We start from the raw sequence: 19,695 nt of genomic DNA, 5'->3' as shown, positions 1-19,695 counted from the left end.
AATCAACTGGAACTGTCTGAAAACAGAATCTGAAGAATCATATCCGTCATGTTTGTGTTTTAGTAAAAAGCACAGAAGAGTATCATTTTCAAAGAAAAATGATGTTCCATTAAAAAAATGAAAACTGATATATGCATGAGTAAAGGCAAACTATACAAACTATCTACTGTATATATTACAAACGTATCAACTCCAAGCCTTTTAATATGTCTGAAGAGATGGAAATGTTAAAAATATGAAATATCACCAAAGTTAATATTTTCATAGCCTAATAAACACCAATAATAAATATGAATATGTAACTTTTTATTAGTCAAAACATATGTCTTTGTTTCCAGTCATATGAAGGTTTAATCTGCAGAACCTCTTTTTACTTTGAGGAGTATAACTTGGTGTAAAACTCTCAGCATTTTTTGAACTCCCTCGTCCCTCAGTAATATCCGAGCTCATCACCAAGTCCAAGCCTTCTACATGTCAACTGGATCCCCTCCCCACAGTCCTGGTCAGATCCTGCCTCCCCTCTCTGCTCCCCCTCATCTCAGCTATTATCCACTCCTCACTGTCCTCTGGAATTGTTCCCACTCTCTTCAAATCTGCAGCCGTCAGCCACATCCTGAGGAAGTCTGGTTCAGATTCTAATAACTTCAATAACCTCCGCCCCATTTCTCACCCTCCTTTCATCTCCAAAATTTTAGAGAAAACTGTTGCTTCTCAGCTCTACACCCATCTCACCCAAAACAGCCTATATGAACAATTGCAGTCCGGTTTCCGTCCCCGCCACAGCACAGAGACAGCCCTGATTAAGATCACAGATGACCTCCTCATGGCATCTGATTCCGGTTTGATTTCCATCCTCATCCTCCTTGATCTGAGTGCGGCCTTCGACACCGTTTCTCACCCCATCCCCCTCAGTAGACTTTCCTCCATTGGCATCTCTCACACCCCCCTTCTCTGGTTCCACTCTTACCTCACTGGCCGCACTCAGTTCATTCATCTCAAGTCCTTTACCTCAAAGCCCTCCCCCGTTACTTCAGGTGTGCCCCAGGGCTCCGTCCTGGGGCCTCTCCTCTTCATCATATACCTCCTCCCCCTCGGCAATATTTTCTGTAAATATGGTATCCACTTTCACCGCTTCGCGGATGACACCCAGCTCTATCTTTCCAGTAAACCGAACTCCACTCTCCCTCCCTCCTCCCTCACCCACTGCCTTTCTGAAATCAAATCCTGGTTCACCGCAAACTTCCTCAAATTAAACAGTGATAAAACTGAACTTCTTATTATCAGCACCAAATCCTCCCTATCCAAAGCTGACAGTTTTTCCCTCACCATAGACAGCTCCACAGTGTCCCCCTCCCCACAGGTTAAGAGTCTGGGTGTCATCCTCGACAGCTCACTTTCTTTCCACTCCCACATTAATAACATCACTCGGTCTGCATATTTCCATCTACGCAACATTAATCGTCTCCGCCCCTCTCTCACCCCTCACACCACTGCCATTCTAGTTCACACCCTCGTCACCTCGTGTATTGATTATTGTAATTCACTCCTCTTCGGTGTCCCCCACAAATCCCTCCATAAGCTCCAACTGGTCCAAAACTCTGCAGCCCGTATCATCCCCCGAACCCCCTCCTTTCACCACATCACCCCTGTCCTCCAGCAGCTCCACTGGCTCCCAGTCAAATTCCGTATCACGTTCAAAATCATTCTCTATACTTTCAAAGCCATCCATAACCTCGCCCCCGCCTATCTAGCTGATCTGCTCCGCATTACCACCCCCTCTCGTTCCCTCCGGTCTTCCTCCTCCCTTCACCTCTTTATGCCATCCGCCCGCCTCAGCACCATGGGGAGCAGAGCTTTCAGCCGCTCTGCTCCCCAACTCTGGAACTCTCTCCCACCAGACATCCGTAACATTGTTTCTTTACCCCAGTTCAAATCAAGACTCAAAACTCATCCATTTCAGTCTGCTTATTCGCTATAATTTCATTGTTTTCTTTTTAACTGTCTGTTGTTTTTATTATTTTTATTGTGTTTTTAATCTTCTGTAAAGTGTCCTTGAGTGCTGTGAAAGGCGCTGCCAAATAAAATGTATTATTATTATTATTATTATTATTATTATATGGTCCAGCAAACGACACAACACACACAGCTAATGAGCAGAGGATGGTAAATATCATGCACGCATGCACACACACCCATGCACACATGGAACACACACTGTTACTTTTGATCACATAATGTAATTGAAAATCAATAATAATTCTAAAAGATGATTTCTTTTATAATGTATCTAAATTTGTTGTCAATAACAATAATTAACAAATAGATGACAGTGGGGTATGTCATTGGATGATAGAGAACTTCCAGTGTGGAAACCCTCACTAGGCCTCCCTTTGACCCAATTGAACATGAAAATGTTGCTTTTCTCTTGACTTTGGCAAAAGCCAAACATATAGGCTTTATCCTGAATTTCTCTCAAATGTGGTCAATCTATGCCCACCAGTGGACCCTGCAGTGTTCTGTGGGGAAGCAGCAGCTGCATATGGTGAGCCCCAGTTTGCACTTTGCATTCACTTGGGCAGAGAAGTACAAATGCAGGAAACTATGATGATTTTTGATCAAATTTGCGGAAGAATTGGTGTGATTGCGCAGAATTCACGGGGATTGGTTGAATTTGCATTAATTATAACGATCACGACATTGGGACTTTCTGGAGGGACTGTCTCATTCACACATCTGTATGAGGGGGCTTGGTTGGTCAGCTGTCAAGATAAGCTTATGTGGCAGAATGGGAGATTGCATCTCATCCATTAGAGAACTAAAGTGACATAAGTAACCTGAAGTTTAATATAGACTTTTGTCAATTGACAGATGATCACCTGATACACACATGACATTTCCCAGATCTAAACCACCTGAATGCTACAATAGAGACTGGAAGTGACTGGTCCTTTGTCTACTCTGAGGTTCTCAAAATCATATTTGTGCATGTTAAATAAAAAATCATAATAACACACCCAATTGGATAATCAAAAATCTGTAAAAACCCACCTAAAACATATTTTTGGTCCGCATTAAAATATATTAAGCTGAACCTCTGTGACCCTTACGGTGTGAGTAACAGTCTCATCAGGTTATCCAGCAGCTAGCCAGCTAGTCAATCCCAGATCCCTTTTCCTGCTGTCAAGGCATGACTGTATGAAGAAAACACAATTTTTCAGAAATGTAAAAATGCCGATGACTCATTGGTGTCAAAAAAAAAGTAAGGCAATATCTCGAAAGTTACCTTAACTTTGGTTTTATTGAAGGTCAGGACCGTTTTGGCCATAATGTGTCATTTGTGGTGAGAGGCTAGCTAATGATAGCATGAAGCCAAGCAAAATGAAACGACACCAGAAGACAAAACATCAGGACACTATTGGTGAAAGTCGGGAATTTTTTGAGAGGAAGAAGCAATTGGCACTATTAAAAAGATCCACGGACATCAGAAAAGCTTTTGAAAGAGCAGGCAGTGATTTATACGGAGCCATGGAGGCATCATTTGAGTGTTCGCTATTAATTGCCACGTTTTCCCTTCAGACCAGTAACAGTTCTATTTTATTTGTGAGACAAATATTGTGTGTAGCATAGGCAGGACCCCTTTGTTGGCATGTCATGAACCCACTCATACTGCAATGATCTAACACTCAGCACTTGCTTATTAAACCAAGCCTTTATGTCTTATCAAACAAAAAGCATTGTACATAAACCATCCTTACCAAAAGAGGATATCCTATGTCTGACAAGAACTCCCAGTTTGCAGAAAAGACTAAAAAGATTGAAGGAAAGGAGAGAGGAGGTAGAGAGGGAAACAGAAAAATAGATGAAAGGTGAGAGATAATCAAATGACAGAGACCCAGGGGAAAACAGAGAGTGTAGGAGACATATAAAGGCACATAGCCTGATGTCAAGCTGCTGAGACTTCCGACAGATGCAATTCTAACATACATCTTAGTCATTTACAACGATATGAAAAAAAATGCTACTGGCATTGTTGGCTTTCTCTCTGTCTTCTGTTGTATCATTTGCTGCACTCACCTGGTCACCATCTCTTTCTCCTTGTTGGAGGCGTGGCCACCACTGCTAATTGGATGGATGGCTGTGGACAGGAAGTAGAGCCTATGGTTTTTAAAGTACTGATCCACCAATGGCAAGACAACCTGTGGGTTAAATAGCATAAAGACACAATGTAATCACCTCTCAGATGTCATATTATTTATCAGTTTATAAGTAGTAATTAGAATGATTTGCAGTTTTGGTAACCCCCTTTGAGTTTACTTAAAAAAAACGAAGGTCAGACGTCAGAAGTTCTGACCTTTCCAAAGAACTTCATCTGCTGTTCATGAGGAACCTTGTCTCCCTTCTGTCTCGTTCCCTGGTCTAAATGACAGGAAGGCAGAACAGAATCAAGGATGATAACATCTGGATAGGTTTATCTGGTGATATTCACATCTGCACATTGTCTCAGTTGCAAAGAGGGAACCACAGCTTGCAACTCAAAGTAAACAATTTCTTTTCTCCTTTCTCTCTGTCTCTCTGGAGTACCTGGGCACATCTCTGTCATGAATATGGATGATGGCAGAATGGCATGAGCTTACAAACACAGATAGTATCTGCAGCTGCTATAAATAGAGAAAACCTTGTCTGTTTCTTCTGAACTTGTCAGCAGTAATGCTGCCTGTTGCATCAGAGGCATTAACCAGTTTTGAATACATGCTGTTTCCACAGAGAATAGTAGTGGTCACTGTGTGACATGTATTGTGCATGTTACCACAACAATCTTGTCTAAAAACAACTGTTCGTAGGGGAACCCTGTAACAATTACATTATATTCATTTCTGAACTGTCATCTGCCTTTCATTCATTCGACAGCAGAGTCTCACCAAACTCCATCATGTGTTGGTGGGCCTGGTCTACGTATGTGATGAGCTGCTGGAGGAAAGTGTAGGCGAATCGTTTCTCTATAGCTGGAGTGTCCAGCTCCTGTGACTTCACACCTCTGCAAACAACAAACACAATCTCAAAGGAATTATCTGACATTTGGGATAACACACACTGTGCATCCATTACAGAGATAGGTCTGGGATGTGTTTAGCCTAGCTTAGGAGTATTGCAGGCTGGATGTCAGGCCCTGCCTTTCCCCCCTGCCTTGCAGTAACCCCAGCTTTTTGGTTCTCCTGCTTGCCTGTTGTTGACCACTGCCCCACAACCTAACATCAGTAACCCCAGCCTTTTGGTTCTCCTGCCTGCCTGTTGCCGACCACTGCCCCACAACCTAACATCACCTCCTGTTTATCCTCACTTGCTTTTGTTCGTTGAACCTGAATAAAGGTGAACTGTTTTGAACCTTTACTGATGTCTGACTTGTGTTTGAGTTGTGACACTGGGAGTAGGAGGAAACATCTACCTTAGCTCTGTCCAAAGTGAACTCACCTTCCAACACCTGTGAAATTGTATTGTTTAAAACTTGAATAATTTTATTGAACATGTTTAAATATAATAATGTACTACTATTATATAAAATAATTAGATAACATAATATAATCAACAGCTGAGTGCACTGACAGTATACAGCATCTCAAAAGTCTTGCATATTGCTGTCATTATACCATGATACAATATATTATTTTTATTTGCCTGTATCTACTGTAGATGATCATTTCCCTCTTTTTACTCTCTATGTGGCATGTTAAGATAAACACATCCCAGTACCTTTGTACTGGACACAAAGAAACTGACACTGTTGTTATTTGACTTTGGGTCAGACACTTTGGCAGAAATCATGTTTCCTCACATCTCAGAAATTTCTTTTTGGTTGGTCCAGACAAATACACTACAGATACACACTGCTATGCACTCATTTTTGAAATTAGTCAATCAATTAGTCATACAAAATGAACTTGTCCTTAACTTGAAGTCTTCGTGTAGAGTGGTTGCCTGTTTCTCACCTGGACACAGTGTAACCGTTGATCTGGAGGAACTTGAGAATCTCCTGTGCTTTCTCTCTGTCTCTGGATTTCTCTTTGGCAGTCAGTGTGTCATAAGGAACCAGAAGGGGATGGTTTCCTCCACCTGTAGACAACAGCAGCACAGCAGGGTGGAGGACAAAGTAGGTTAGTACAAAGAGAACGCTTGTTTTCTGCTTTAAGTGTGTGAAGCTACAGGACTTTTCTTGTTTTGTTATATATTTTCATATCCTAGTTCAGATGAATTGTGAAGTATTTCATCATGGTTTCCACACTTACACTGTTAACATTCAGACTATGATGTCCACATCAGCTGGTGGTGTTGGCAGCAAAATAAAAACACTGTGGATGTCTTGTGTGAGAATTACCTTTGGCTTCCAGCTCCATTTTCTTTTTCCTCGCCCAGACATTATGATAATTCTCTGCGAGCAGCTCTGCCATAGACTGGACAAACACAATATGAAACATATGTGACTCTGTTACACTGCACAGATCCATTCATCTCATCCCCAGTACCCTCTAGTTTTATATCAATGTTCTTGCTACAATAGCCCAGATTAAGTTGCTGTCTTATTTGATCATATACTGTGTGTTGCTTTACACTTCTTTGTGTACAGTCAGTAACCTACCTGCATGTCTCTGGACAGTGTAACATTGCTCATATCAATGGGTCTCGGGCTGAAAGCTGGAGCGCCTTCAAAAGACAGCTGTGGAACAAATGACACACTCCATATCACTGTATGCCACTGTTTTTTTCTGTATGAATGCTTTTTAAAGCAAAATTCATATTTAATTTGTATTTGTGTGTTTGTGTAGTTGTGTGTATGTTGCTTCATATATGTCACTGTTTATGTGTGTGCATGTGTACCTGGCTAGCCTGTGATATCCTCCTGGACTTGTTGTGGAGGCTGGCGGGGTCTCCCTCTCTGATCCTTTCGATGCTCCAGCCCCACGACTGCATGGTCTTCAGAGACTCTCTGACTGACCAGCAGTACGACTCCTTATCCTACAGGAATACAACCCAGCTTCAATATACTATTATAGAGTGTCCAGTGCTGAAAGTGGAGAATAAAACATTATCCTCTCTTTTTAAAAGATCTCTTCCTAGGATTTTTCAGTGGCATACAGCTGCTTGTTCTGAATTAAGACAGCCAATCTACGTCTACACAGTATCTGAAGAAATAAAACATTTAAACACACACTGTTCTTCCATCAAAGATAGATTTAAGTTTGTTAAGAGTTTGGTCTCTTGCCACCAATATCAAAATTAAATCAAACTACAACCGTTTAGGCATGGGTACCAAAACCCGGTAATAAACGGGTACCAGGGCAACATTTTTAAGGGCCATAGTATCAATAAGCGTAAGAGTGATCTCTCTCTTTCTTTCTCTCTCTCTCTCTCTGACCCTTTGTGTGGCAGAGGCAGCTCTGTCTTACATGCTGTAGCACTGTGCGACACACACACACACACACACACACACACACACACACACACACACACACACACACACACACACACACACACACACACACACACACACACAAAGAGACCCTGCAATTAGCGACAATGGCAGATAGGACTACTCAAAAATGTGGTGGGTGTCTTTTTCATGTAAGGGTGGAAACAGCTCACACGGAGTTAATTAACTGCATTACATGAACATGGGTTAATGATAAAAAGTAAAAAATTAGCCAGCTGAATGTTATGAGTGTGTTCTTAAATCCAATCTGAAATGGACAGAACACCATCTGAATTGTTCAGAAATGATTAGTGATGTGGGGACTGCCGGTAAACTAGCTACTGCACAGTAAAAATACTGTCAAAAAGTCCTGTAGTAAATCATTGTGTTTTACATTTCCATCATTACAAAATCAGTCTATAATAGTGATCTGTTCAAAACAATGCTGTTGAAGTTTGCAACTCAAGTATGTTAACTGAGTTCATCTGATATAAAACAAAGTTAATTCTTTTCTTAATTGTTGTTTTTTCTCTTACAAAAAGACACTGGGTCGATAAGTGTTATCGATAAAAGCATTAGTACCATTAAAATCTGAACAATACCCATCCCCACAACCATGACAGCCAACTGCTTGGGCCACCAGTTTCCTACTTCTGACTTGGCTAGGTCACCCTAATGTTGGGTAACTCCCAGATTTATGACAGGCAATGATGAATCATACAACAGAATCAGAATTCCATGAGCAGACACTGGCCCAAAGCTGGCAACCACAGAACCAGAATCAATTCAATCAATCACTTCAAAGTGTCAATTTGAAATTTTGGAACATGAGAACATGTAACAACATGAGGCCAGTTGGTGTGACTTGTGTTGACTTCAGAGACACTTGAACAAGTTTTGTTGCCTGAGGTGAACAAACTCAGACAGCTGAATGCAGACTACCTTTTCAGAGAGGCCTTTGTATGGTTTCAGTAAAGGGTGGCTCTTGCTGATTTCACATATCTGTTCCCCATATGACCAGCCATTGGAAAACTGTACAATATACATAAGAAATATTTCAAAATTCAAACATTTTCTTACATAACATATCCGCTGAGACATCATTAAAACAAATCAGTAACAGGACTACAACAATTTCATGTTCGACTTGTCACCTGTTGCTTCCTTACCTTCTCTATACACCACTTTTCATGGTTGTGTTCTGCATATCTGGTTATGAAATAGTCCAGTTTCTCTGGGACAGTCACACTGATGAAGGCAGAAAAGAAAAACCACATTCAAACATGCAGGGTTTTTTTGGACAAAGGAGGATGTTGTATATTAGAAGTTATTTAACAAAGAAGAAATAAATATGTTGTATACTTGGTGGTGTCTGCAGGTTGTGGAGTGAAGTTTCCCTCTGAGTCCATGGATGACTGTTTCTCCATCATGGCCATGTAGTTAGACTCCATGTAGTCTGGAGGAAGAGCTCCCGCCACAGCACTGAGACATGGCAATGCCAGCTTAAACAGCTCCTGGTCATACCGCTACATCATGAAGACACACACAGATCACACTGCTTTACACATCATCACACAGCACTGTTACGCTTCCGCTGCAAATTCCCCCTCTCTGCTTCCACTGTCACATGTTTCTCTCCGGCCTGAGGTATCTGTGTGTTCACTGAATCATGGCTGAAGCAGGATCATTTAATTCAACCACACACAAACCTGACCTGAAGCTGTCTTAACCTTGAAAACCTCAAAATCTACAGTAATAAATAACAGTCATGACATGGTAATGTTTTCTTGGATGACAACTGTTGAGCAGCACGTTTTACTACTCAGGCCCCGATTTTTAGCATGGGTCACTTGCACACCCACGGACAGTAGAACGAACCTGGTTACATACTTTGTTTTACATTACTGCATGTCCAGTTACAGAATGCAGCTAACAAACATTCGAAAAGGTCATATCCCATATTACAACCACAACTACTATAATTATGTTATAAGTAATAATGGAATGCTCAGAGGTAATCTTATGAACATAATTGTATTCAGGGTAAGCATTTGTACATTTTCATAGCATTTAAATTTCAGTTTGTGAATTTATTTGACATGAATTTCATTGATTATTTAAAGGGAAAATCCACCAACGTTACAGATAAGGGTCTGTTTACATGTAATGGTTAGTACAACTCAGTTTGTGAAAACTATGTCTTCTGGGTCCCTGGGGGAGCTTCATCAAGTCTGAGAAAAAAATCCTGATCCTGATGATTTCAGAGCAATGTCATCAAGGTTATCTCAGTTTGGGCTTGGAGATTAAAAGATTATAATAGAAATAATAGAGCAGCTACCTCACAGCGAAAGTTGAACAAAGAGATGCCATTAGTTGCATTGTGGGGAAAAAATGCTAGGAGATGGAGATATAAGCCTTTTCTACAATCGATCCTCATGGGAAATGTCAACTCCCTGGCTAACAAGTGTGATGAACTGGAGGCACTTGTGAAGAACCAGCGAGCATATCGTGAAAGTAGTCTCATGTGTTTCACGGAGACCTGGTTAAACAACAACACTCCCAACCGTTGTATGGATTTACCCGGCTTCACTGCAGTATGAGAGGACAGAGACGCCAGAGCAAGTGGGAAGAATAAAGGTGGAGGACTGGTTCTGCTTGTGAACAATAGATGGTGCAACCCCAGTCACATCACAGTGAAGGAGAAGTTACTGGGATACTGAACTGTTGGCAGTTGGTCTTAGACCGCGCAATGTACTGAGGGAGTTGGAGTTCTCTCACATCGTCACCATTGTTGTTTACATTCAACCAGAAGCAGAGCCTGCAGTCGCGTCTGACGCCATTCACGATACTGTTGCAAGAGTATAGACCCAGCACCCTGATGCATTCATTACAATATTGGGGGATTTTAACCATGTCACTCTCACCTCTCACCTGACTGGCTTAACTCACTATGTTGAGTGTCCCACAAGGGAAACTAAGACACTTGATCTGTTGTATGCAAATGTCAAGGAGGCCTTCACTGCTTCAGTTCTACCACCACTTGACAGATCAGATCATAATCTGGTTTTTCTTCAGCCTTCCTCCAAGTCCTGTGTACTGAGGCAGGCTGCAACCATCTGCTCATTCAGGAACTGGACCCCGGAGGCCAGTGAGTCTCTAAAAGACTGTTTTGAGTGCATAGATTGGAATGTCCTGTTGGAGTCGCAGGGAAAACAGCAAGGACCCTGACCTTGATAGAATGGTTGATTGTACCACAGAATACATTAACTTCTGTATGGACACTGTAATACCAGCAAGGACTGTACACTGCTTTCCAAACAACAAACCCTGGATCACCAGTAACATCAAGACCCTCCTCGACCAGAAAAAGAAGCCTTCGGGGATGGAGACAGGGAGAAGCTCAGGCGTGTGCAACATGAGCTGAAGAGGAGATTAAAGCAGGCGAAGGAGGATTACAAAAAGGAAGTAGAGAGGAAGCTGCAGCACAGCAACACCAGCGAGGTGTGGAAGGGGATGACGACCATCACTGGCTATAAAGAGAAGAACAGCCAGGCAACATCAGGTGATGTGGACAAGGCCAATGAGTTCAACCTGTTCTACAACAGGTTTGACACAGCGTCATCTGTTCTCTCTCCCACTGCTTCAGCTGCAGCTTCTCCTACGACATCTCCTCTACAACCTGACACTGCAGCTGCAACAGGAGACTTGACACTGGAGTCAAGTCTCCTGTCCTTTACAGTGGAGGAGGTGAGGGTGGAGCTCCAGAGGCTACGTCTTGGAAAAGCAACAGGCCACACAGATGATGTGTGTCTGAGGCTGTTAAAGGACTGTGCAGCCCAGCTGGCTGAGCCAGCTGAGGATCTTCAACTTAAGTCTACAAACAGGGAGGGTCCCGGTCCTGTGGAAAACATCATGTCTTGTTCCGGTACCTAAAGTAGGGCGACCGGCTGAGATAAATGACTACAGACCGGTGGCCAGTTCTAGTAAATTCTCACAAAAATATACTATGCATTATAAATATACTGAATGTCAAACTTATATATCCAATGAAATATTATATATATATATATTTATTTATTTATTTATTTATTTTTTAATGTGTCTTAAGTCTAATATATGTGGTATGTCTCATCATGGAGCGGAAAGAGTGAATGAGTTTTATCACTGGGCATCCTGGGGAAGGGAAGGTCTGCACGGGCATGGGACTGATTAGAGCTTGCATGCATTGCTAAGGGGCCTACGGGATGGCAAGAGAGTTATTGCATGTGCCACTGAGGGACAGCAGCACTGCCCAGAAAGTGTATATAGTGCATATTAATACTGCTAAGGATAGATAAAATAGTAACTGTGTAGATAATAAAACAGTGTTTACAGTGATTTAAATTGTATTTGTTGTTAAACTGTTCATATCCTAAGGGAGACCAATACGGATGAATGAGGGAGATAGTGATAGTGAAGATAAGGTGTCTTTTTAGAACATTATGAAAATAAAGGAGATATAAAGATACAGGGAATAAAGACACATTTCTGGTTGGAGCGGAGACGATGAGGGCTTGGAGCAGTGGCAAGTGCAAAGGGAGTTTCCTGAAGTGCAGGGGGAGGAGGTGATAAGCAGGTGGTAAACCGTAGTGACTGTTGTCACAAGTGCTAGAGCAGCTGTAAGGCAATCAGGGTAGTAGACACTATCTCTCTAAGTCAAGTGCTGGGAGTGTCAGAGGGAGTTGGCAGGCAGAACAGGGTAGCAGTGAATGACAGCTGTGTATCACTGTCATTTCCAGGAGAGTGAAATGGGATGCAAGCAGATTCTAATACATTGTTAAAACCCAAGGAGGCAGGACAGAGAGAATTTATATAATATGATAATAATAATAGTTCATTTGTATAGCACTTTTCAATACAAATAACAAAATGCATCACATGAATCAAATACAAACATCAAAAACAAATCAAAGTGAAATGCAAATTAAATTATAAGACAGACAATAAAAGCATTTTTTTTTATAAAAGTGTGTCTTAAGAAGTGAGATAAAACGGGAAACTGGCAAATTTAACCCTATAAGGGGAATAAAATAAGCCTGGCAGTACTGCTGATAAATACTTTTGTTAAACAGGATAAAAGAGTCCAACGAAGCTCCAGAAATCCCCAGATTACTATCAAGCAGTCGAAGATAAGGATATATGGGGGCTAAACTGATTAAAGGAGGTGTGTCAGCACCAGAGGATTTGGTGATAAACCAACAACCAGAACATGAGAAACAGATCCAATTGTGTATGGAAAAAGTGGCATAAACACACTTCAGGAAAATTACAGTGGCCAAAAGAAGGCACCTTCAGAGGAGCCTGCTGTGATGAAGTGGAAGCAAACATAAAGCAAAAGATACAAGCAGTAAAAGAGAATGCAACCAAGCCACAGAGAGACATGTGCTGCAGTGGTTTAAACTGGAAAGTTAGAGACACACACCCACCTATGGCATGCAGTCGAGGACACAATTGAGAGATGAAGAGAAACAGGAGGAGAAGAGTGAGAAAGAAAAAATGAAAAAACAAGAACAGCAGCCTACTGCCCCACTGTGGCCTGGCAGACCACCACCATATTCTCCCAACAGAAAGCCTGGATTAGGACTATTCCCAGTGACAAGATTAACAAATGGAAAAGAGAAACAGAAAATAAAAGGCGAGCTGCTGCGGAAGTTCACAGTGACATGGAATGAACAAGCAAGTGACAGAGGGAAAATAAAGACATGTTTGAATAAAGGCAAAGAAAGAAATAGTGAAGGCCCACTACTTGTGGCAAAGGGACATGAATCACATGAACTCGGCACAATGGTGAATGCAGGATTACGAATACAGGAGGGGATTACATTGAAGTAGATTCACATCTCACCAGGACAACCACATATCAGAATATCATTAAGAGCATGTGATGAGGGGGTGGCAGAAAGCTTCCTAGTTAATGATGCCACTGACACTGATGCCACTGACACCAGAACAGTTGCCACAAGAAGTGTGGTCAAAACACAAGACTGATGTAGGTAGGATTAAAGTACTGCCACCTATACATATCAAGCTTAAACTAGGAGCTAGGTTGCCATACAGAAAACAATATCCACTGAAGCAGCATGCTATAGAAGGAATCAAGCCCACAATTCAGGGCTTGACGGAGGTGGGGGTTCTGTTAAAAACATTTTTCCAATCAAGAATCCAATCCAATCCAGTTTCATTTATAAAAACAACACTGTTGACCAAAGTGCTGTACAATAACAATAAAATACAAAAAAGACATAAAACACAAGCAAAAAATCTCACATTAAAAGTATACGAAGATATAAAACAACACCAGTTAACCAATAAAAAGGCAACATCTCACACTGTGTCAAGAGCCAAGGAAAAAGGGTGCGTTTTAAGAAGACATTTAAACTGGCAGTGAAGAGGCCTGCCTAATGTGTAAAGGCAACTCGTTCCAGTGTTCTGAAGCCGCAACTGCCCGATCCCCTCTGAGTTTCAACCTAGTTTTCAGGACCACTTAGAGCAGCTGATCAGCGATCACCTGAGAGACTGTGAAGGTACATAAGGTTAAAGCAGGTCAGAGAGATAGGATGGAGCAAGATCATTCAGGGATTTATAGGCAAACAGAAGAATTTTGAAATTAATTCTGAAGCGCACAGGGAGCCAATGGAGGGACGCTAGAATGGGGGAAATGTGCTCTCACAATTAAGAGGTGAGCAGCAGCATTTTGAACCAACTCCTAACGTGAGAGGGAAGCCTGGCTAACCCCAACATAGAGAGCATTGCAGTAGTCCAGATGAGTTGTAATAAAGGCATGTATCACCTTTTCTAAGTCCTAGCTCGAAAGAACAGACTTGACCTTGGATAACTGCCTCAATTGAAAAAAGCTGGATTTTACAACAGAACTGATGTTTTTAGTTTAAAGTTTTACATTTAAAACCACAGTCCATTTTCACACCTAGGTTTATAACTGTGGGTTTTAAATAAGGTGCCAAAGAACCCAGGTTCATAGGGGGGGTATCATGGGTACCACTGGATCCGAACAACATTACTTCAGTTTTCTTATCATTTAAATTCAAAAAACCTTAATGTCATCCACGTTTTGACGTCACTGAGACACTCAGTTTGACATAGTACGCATCTTTCTGCTTCAGGGGTGCATAAATTTGACTGTCATCTGCATAACAGTGGAACGAGATTGCCAGGTTTTCTGAAAATAGGACCAAGGGGGAGCAAATACAGTGTGAAAAGAAGGTGCCCAAGAAGAGGACACAAAATCACCAAGGCTGACACAAAAACGTCTTTCAACCAGGTAGGACTTAAACCAGTCCATTGCTGCACCATTAATTCCCACCCAGTGCTCTAGACTAGAGATAAGAATATTGTGGTCCAAGTCTAAAAGCACAAGGATGACACAGTCACCAGAATCAGTAGCTAAGAGGATGTCATTGAAAACCTTTAAGAGTGCTGATTCAGTACTGTGAAAAGTTTTAAACCCAGACTGGAACACCTCGAGAATATCATGCTGGTCTAAGAATGCCTTTAATTGGGGGAAAACAATTTTCTCCAGGATTTTAGAAAAGACGGGAGCTTGGAAATAGGCCTGAAATTAGAGAGATGAGAGCAGACGAAGCTGCAAAACATGCAGCAGTTGGCACAACTACAGGCCCATTGGGTGCAAATTAAGAAATTAAGTATTTTCTTAAATTCTTTCTTAAGTTGTTCTTAAGAAAACTCGTCAGATTCATGAACGTGTTCTTAAACCCCAGAAATGTGTGCACCCTTTTTAGATTGATGAATGGCAATCCCCCCCTAAATTCAAAGCATGTGCCAGCTGGCCCTAATTAGCATAGGTAAACACCCGAAAATGCCCTTAAAAGGGCATGAGACTGAAAGGTCCTGTGCAGACACAGACAGAAGTCACAAAGAGATACCACAAGGGAAAGTTGAGGAAATGCCAAAATGAAAATCTAAAGATGGAGCACCGGAAAAAACGCAAAAGGAACTTTAGTAGTAATAGAACATATCCCGCCACTAGATGGTCCATTTAGGCACCCAATGATAGATTTTGTGGACATGATCCAGCGAATAGGAAGAATGAGATACATTTTGGTTGTGGATGATAGATTTAGTAGATGGACTGAAGCAACACCAATGACGTGACCAGACTATAAATCGATGGCCAAGTTCTTGTGCAGAGAGGTTTTTCCGATAGATCAGTTCAGACAACGTCCACATTTTATAGCACAAGCAATTAAGATAGCATTAAAGATGCTAGGGCAGAAATAAATAAAGCAGGAGTTTGAGTGTGTATACCATCCTCAGTCACAGGGAGCAGTAGAACAAGCTAATGGCACTTTAAAAGCAAAGTTGGCTAAAATAATGGCAGACAACAATGGTAAACTTAATTGATGGAGGCTTTACCACTTGCACTAATGTCTATGAAATCACAGACTAACACACCTAACACCTCGTAAAATGAGCACAGGGAGAACAATGCCTGTACCATATCTTAGAGGCCTGTATGAGGGACCTCCGCTTGAACAGTTATAAAAAGAGTTAACCAGTTATGTATAGCAGCTAAAAAATCCATAAAGTTATCTTCCAATAGATGAAAGGTACCACGGAGGAGAGGGAAGCTGCCATCCCAGACCAGCAGCAGAGGATACGTCCAGGAGAGTGGGTATACGTTAAGGTGCTCAAAAGAAAGTGGGACCAACCCAGGCATCTTAGCAACACCAACAGCCTTAAAGGTTGAAGGTAAGGAGGTTTAGTAACATCTTAACCACTGCTGCAGACGACCCAGAAAGAACACTCTAAGCCCACAGAAGGAGGGCATATCCTGGACCTGAAAGGGACGGTAAAACCCCCCACAAACAGTTAGACGATCTCAGAGCCCGCAGGGAGAGAAGCAATCCCAGAGATTGGCTGCCAGATGGGCCGGTAACAACACACCAAGTGGTGGATCATTAGCAGCAAGGCAGGGGAGTGGATCAGACACAGAGGATGAACTCACGAGCTCAGCAGGATCAGACTCAGCTGGACTGCAGGAACATGTAGGCAGAGCAGCAGGAGGAAAGACATTATGGAGATTACAAATACTGATTATAGTTTTATTAATATATGGGGTCTTACTACAAAATTATGAAGACTTAAAATCAATCATAAAACAAGGACAGTTGAATAATTATGCATTAGCAAGAAAAGTCACAGGGCCACTAGGTAAACATGATAAAAAACTGACCCTAAGATGACCTAGTACAGCCTACGCACGTTTACTGCATGTCTTTACTAACCAGAGGTCTGATAGAAGTCATCACTTGAAGGCTAAGACAGGACATAGGATGCACCTGTACTGTTTAGAACTCACACTGCACTAAAAAGGTATGGGAGGAAAGGCATAGAGTAACTTTCTCACAGATGCAAATATATTTACAGACTATATGAAGACAAACTTATGTTGCATACTGGTAATCAAGCAATTTCATATTACAAAAAAAAAGTGTACTAATGGAACTTTGTGATTATCTTAATAGATAAGTCATGGCAGAAGGCCCAGGATACAGTTGGGAGAGCAACCAACTACCTCAGGATACGCAGTTCCAGTCCAAGGCTGACCCACTACAGGAACCTATATCCAATTAAATAGCTATACTCACAACTGAGGTAAGATTTGTATGTGAACCAGCCTTTGCTGAATAAAATTTAAAAAAATGGTCTGAAGGGCCCCTGAAGCAATGGTGTTGGAGTAGCAGCTGTAGCAAGGCCCAGGTTGAGGATATATAGGAGCCTTAGGTTGAGGATAGATAGAAGACTTCTGGACACTAGGCACTACTACTATTCTCTGGCATGCCTGGTTTGGGGAAATTCCACGTGGGGCTGGACATCATTGTTCCCATGGCAATGATAGGTTCGCTTTGGAAAATAGGTGGAGAGCCCATCTAAGAAGGAACTACACACGATGGTGCAAAGGCACTCTGTCTTCAGTTCAGACCTGGATCTGATCTCGCTTTAGTTCTTGTGAAAGAATAAATTCTATTGCATTGGACTCTGACCATCTCGAGTGACTTCTTTTTTAATTCTTTTTTGGCTCCAGTAAAGTAGAGCTTTGTTGAAAGTTAAGTGTTGGTGAAGAGGTCTGGACTGGCCCGGACTTTTTTCTCCAACAGGCCCTCATATTACACATCATGAAGACCCTGGAGACATGAACAGAAAGAGACTGGACAAGCTGGTCAAAAATGCTAGGTCTGTGCTTGGCAGGAGTCTGCACTCATTCAGGACTGTTGTGGAGCGATGCATGCAATGTAAGATGGAGGCCATCTTGGACAATACCAACCATCCTCTCCACAACATTCTGGCAGGACAGAGAAGCAGCTACAGGTGCAGCAAACTTCTCATCTCACTGCGCTGCAGAACAGAGAGGTTCAGGAGATCCTTTGTGCGCACTGCCATCAGGCTATACAACACCTCAGCCAAAGGAAATTATTATTGTTTATTTATTATCAACTGATATTATTAGTATCAACAATGAGCTAATGGACATATGAATTTCCCCTAGGGGCTAAATAAAGTATCTATTTATCTATCTCTGAAGAATCCAGTATTTTTGGACTAAAAGTTAGAATACATCAGCCTCTACTGCTCTGATTTTGATACATCTTGTGAGTTCCACAACTAGTTGTTAATACCATTTACACATTCATTTATTTTAGTATATATAAATGATTTGTATTTAGTATTTCATTTGATGTTCTATGAAAAGATAAAGCTCACCTTGTATGACAGAGCATCAAATATTCCCCAAAACAGTTTCCTGGAGAGGTGAAGTTCTTCATCTGATGCAGCTCCAAAGTTGCCCCAGCCTCCAGCCAGGCAGTAATACTTCCAACAACGCTCATAGTGATTGGTCAACAGCTGGGGAAAGTCAAAAGGACATACATCAACCATTTGCCGACTTTAAACAAGCTTTAAACAACCAACAGTAAGTCAGAATGCAATAAAATAAATGTCTCCTACTACCATGACACATGATCACAGTTTCATGTCGGAGTGGAAAATGTTCTGGCTCCAAGCTGAGGTTAAGACCACAGTAAGAAAGTGTACATTGCATATTCTTCTTAATATTAAAGCTAAATTCGAGTCCCTGTTGACTCCTCTGAAAAGCAGAGATTTTACTGATGTGTTTCTCACCTTCAGAGGCATCTTGGTGTGTTCATTAAGCAGAGGAACGTCAAACACCAGCCTCCTCAGGAGATGCTGCATCATTGAGGGTCTCAGCTTTCTGCACATAATTAAGATCACACACAGGTCACACGAGTTGGCGGTTTGCACTGACATGAAATAAGTACTGGACTGTAAGCAGTGTAAAAACACAGGAGACAAAGTGATGAGTGTGACTTCATTAAAATAAACATGATGATCAGAAGAACAGGAAAAACTGCCAAATGACAAAGACATTGTAACAAAACAAAAAGGAACTGCTGACCAAAAAAGCATCAATTATAGGAACATAAATAATTCACATATTCTGATGACACATATACACATATAAAAGTCTCAATTAACACACTCCATTTTAATTCCAGTCTTACCCACAAACAGCCAGCAGACACTCCTCTATGGCGTCCCTCTGGGCCTTGGTGAGACAGCAGCCTTTTGACAGGCGGTAAATGGTGTGGAGGAGGGAGTCAATCAGTGAAGCAAACGGCTCTGTCCCCGCAAACAGTGGTGCACATTTAGTCAGGAGAGGCAGCACAGCCGTACACAGATACCTGTTGAGAGCGAGTGCCATGTCTGTGGCACTGAGAGCAACCTGGCAAAAATACAGAGATGAATAGAGGAAGATGAATGTCTCAGTGTGTGATCAGGTTTTTTCCGGGAAAAATCTGCATTGTAAAAGCAGTAGGATTAAAGAGGAGTAAAGCTGAGTAAGTGTACAAGTCAAAAGTCCTGCTACAAGAGAATTAAACTGATAAACATAGCAAGCCATCCACTACTTGGATCATTCTCAGTGATGCATGAATATTTTCATGTCAATGTACTTTTAGATTTTCTGGTAAATGAGAAATTTTGACTTGGATTGGTTCATTTTGTACATTTGTTATTTTATAACAAATCTTTTACATTTCAGCTTTTGTTAAAATGCCTTCAGAGGGCTGTGTTCCAGTTGGGGTGGTGTAATGTCGAATTTGAATATAGTTGTAGTTGAATTCAACTACAATTACCTC

At 41.6% G+C, this 19,695-nt stretch overlaps 1 protein-coding gene across 1 annotated transcript in view; it reads right to left on the bottom strand.

Annotated features, from left to right (window-relative positions):
* The window catches only part of ryr2 (ryanodine receptor 2), a 225,349-nt gene that overhangs the window by 62,106 nt on the left and 143,548 nt on the right, over positions 1-19,695 (bottom strand). Inside the window, exons 54-67 of the mRNA XM_022766015.1 lie at positions 19,060-19,280; positions 18,659-18,749; positions 18,242-18,382; positions 8,825-8,988; positions 8,632-8,710; positions 8,405-8,494; positions 6,871-7,008; positions 6,632-6,709; positions 6,371-6,446; positions 5,985-6,108; positions 4,920-5,035; positions 4,352-4,416; positions 4,075-4,196; positions 3,756-3,805 (exon numbers count right to left, since the gene is read on the bottom strand). Of these exons, the coding sequence (XP_022621736.1) occupies positions 3,756-3,805; positions 4,075-4,196; positions 4,352-4,416; positions 4,920-5,035; positions 5,985-6,108; positions 6,371-6,446; positions 6,632-6,709; positions 6,871-7,008; positions 8,405-8,494; positions 8,632-8,710; positions 8,825-8,988; positions 18,242-18,382; positions 18,659-18,749; positions 19,060-19,280 (1,555 nt within the window). The remainder of the gene's footprint in view (positions 1-3,755; positions 3,806-4,074; positions 4,197-4,351; positions 4,417-4,919; positions 5,036-5,984; positions 6,109-6,370; positions 6,447-6,631; positions 6,710-6,870; positions 7,009-8,404; positions 8,495-8,631; positions 8,711-8,824; positions 8,989-18,241; positions 18,383-18,658; positions 18,750-19,059; positions 19,281-19,695) is intronic.

This window comes from Seriola dumerili, unplaced genomic scaffold (assembly GCF_002260705.1).
Source record: "Seriola dumerili isolate Sdu_G_001 unplaced genomic scaffold, Sdu_1.0 BDQW01000807.1, whole genome shotgun sequence".
Taxonomy (NCBI): Eukaryota; Metazoa; Chordata; class Actinopteri; order Carangiformes; family Carangidae; genus Seriola; species Seriola dumerili.
Note: the sequence above shows the minus strand (reverse complement) of the source record. Positions and strands in the feature narration are given on the sequence as shown.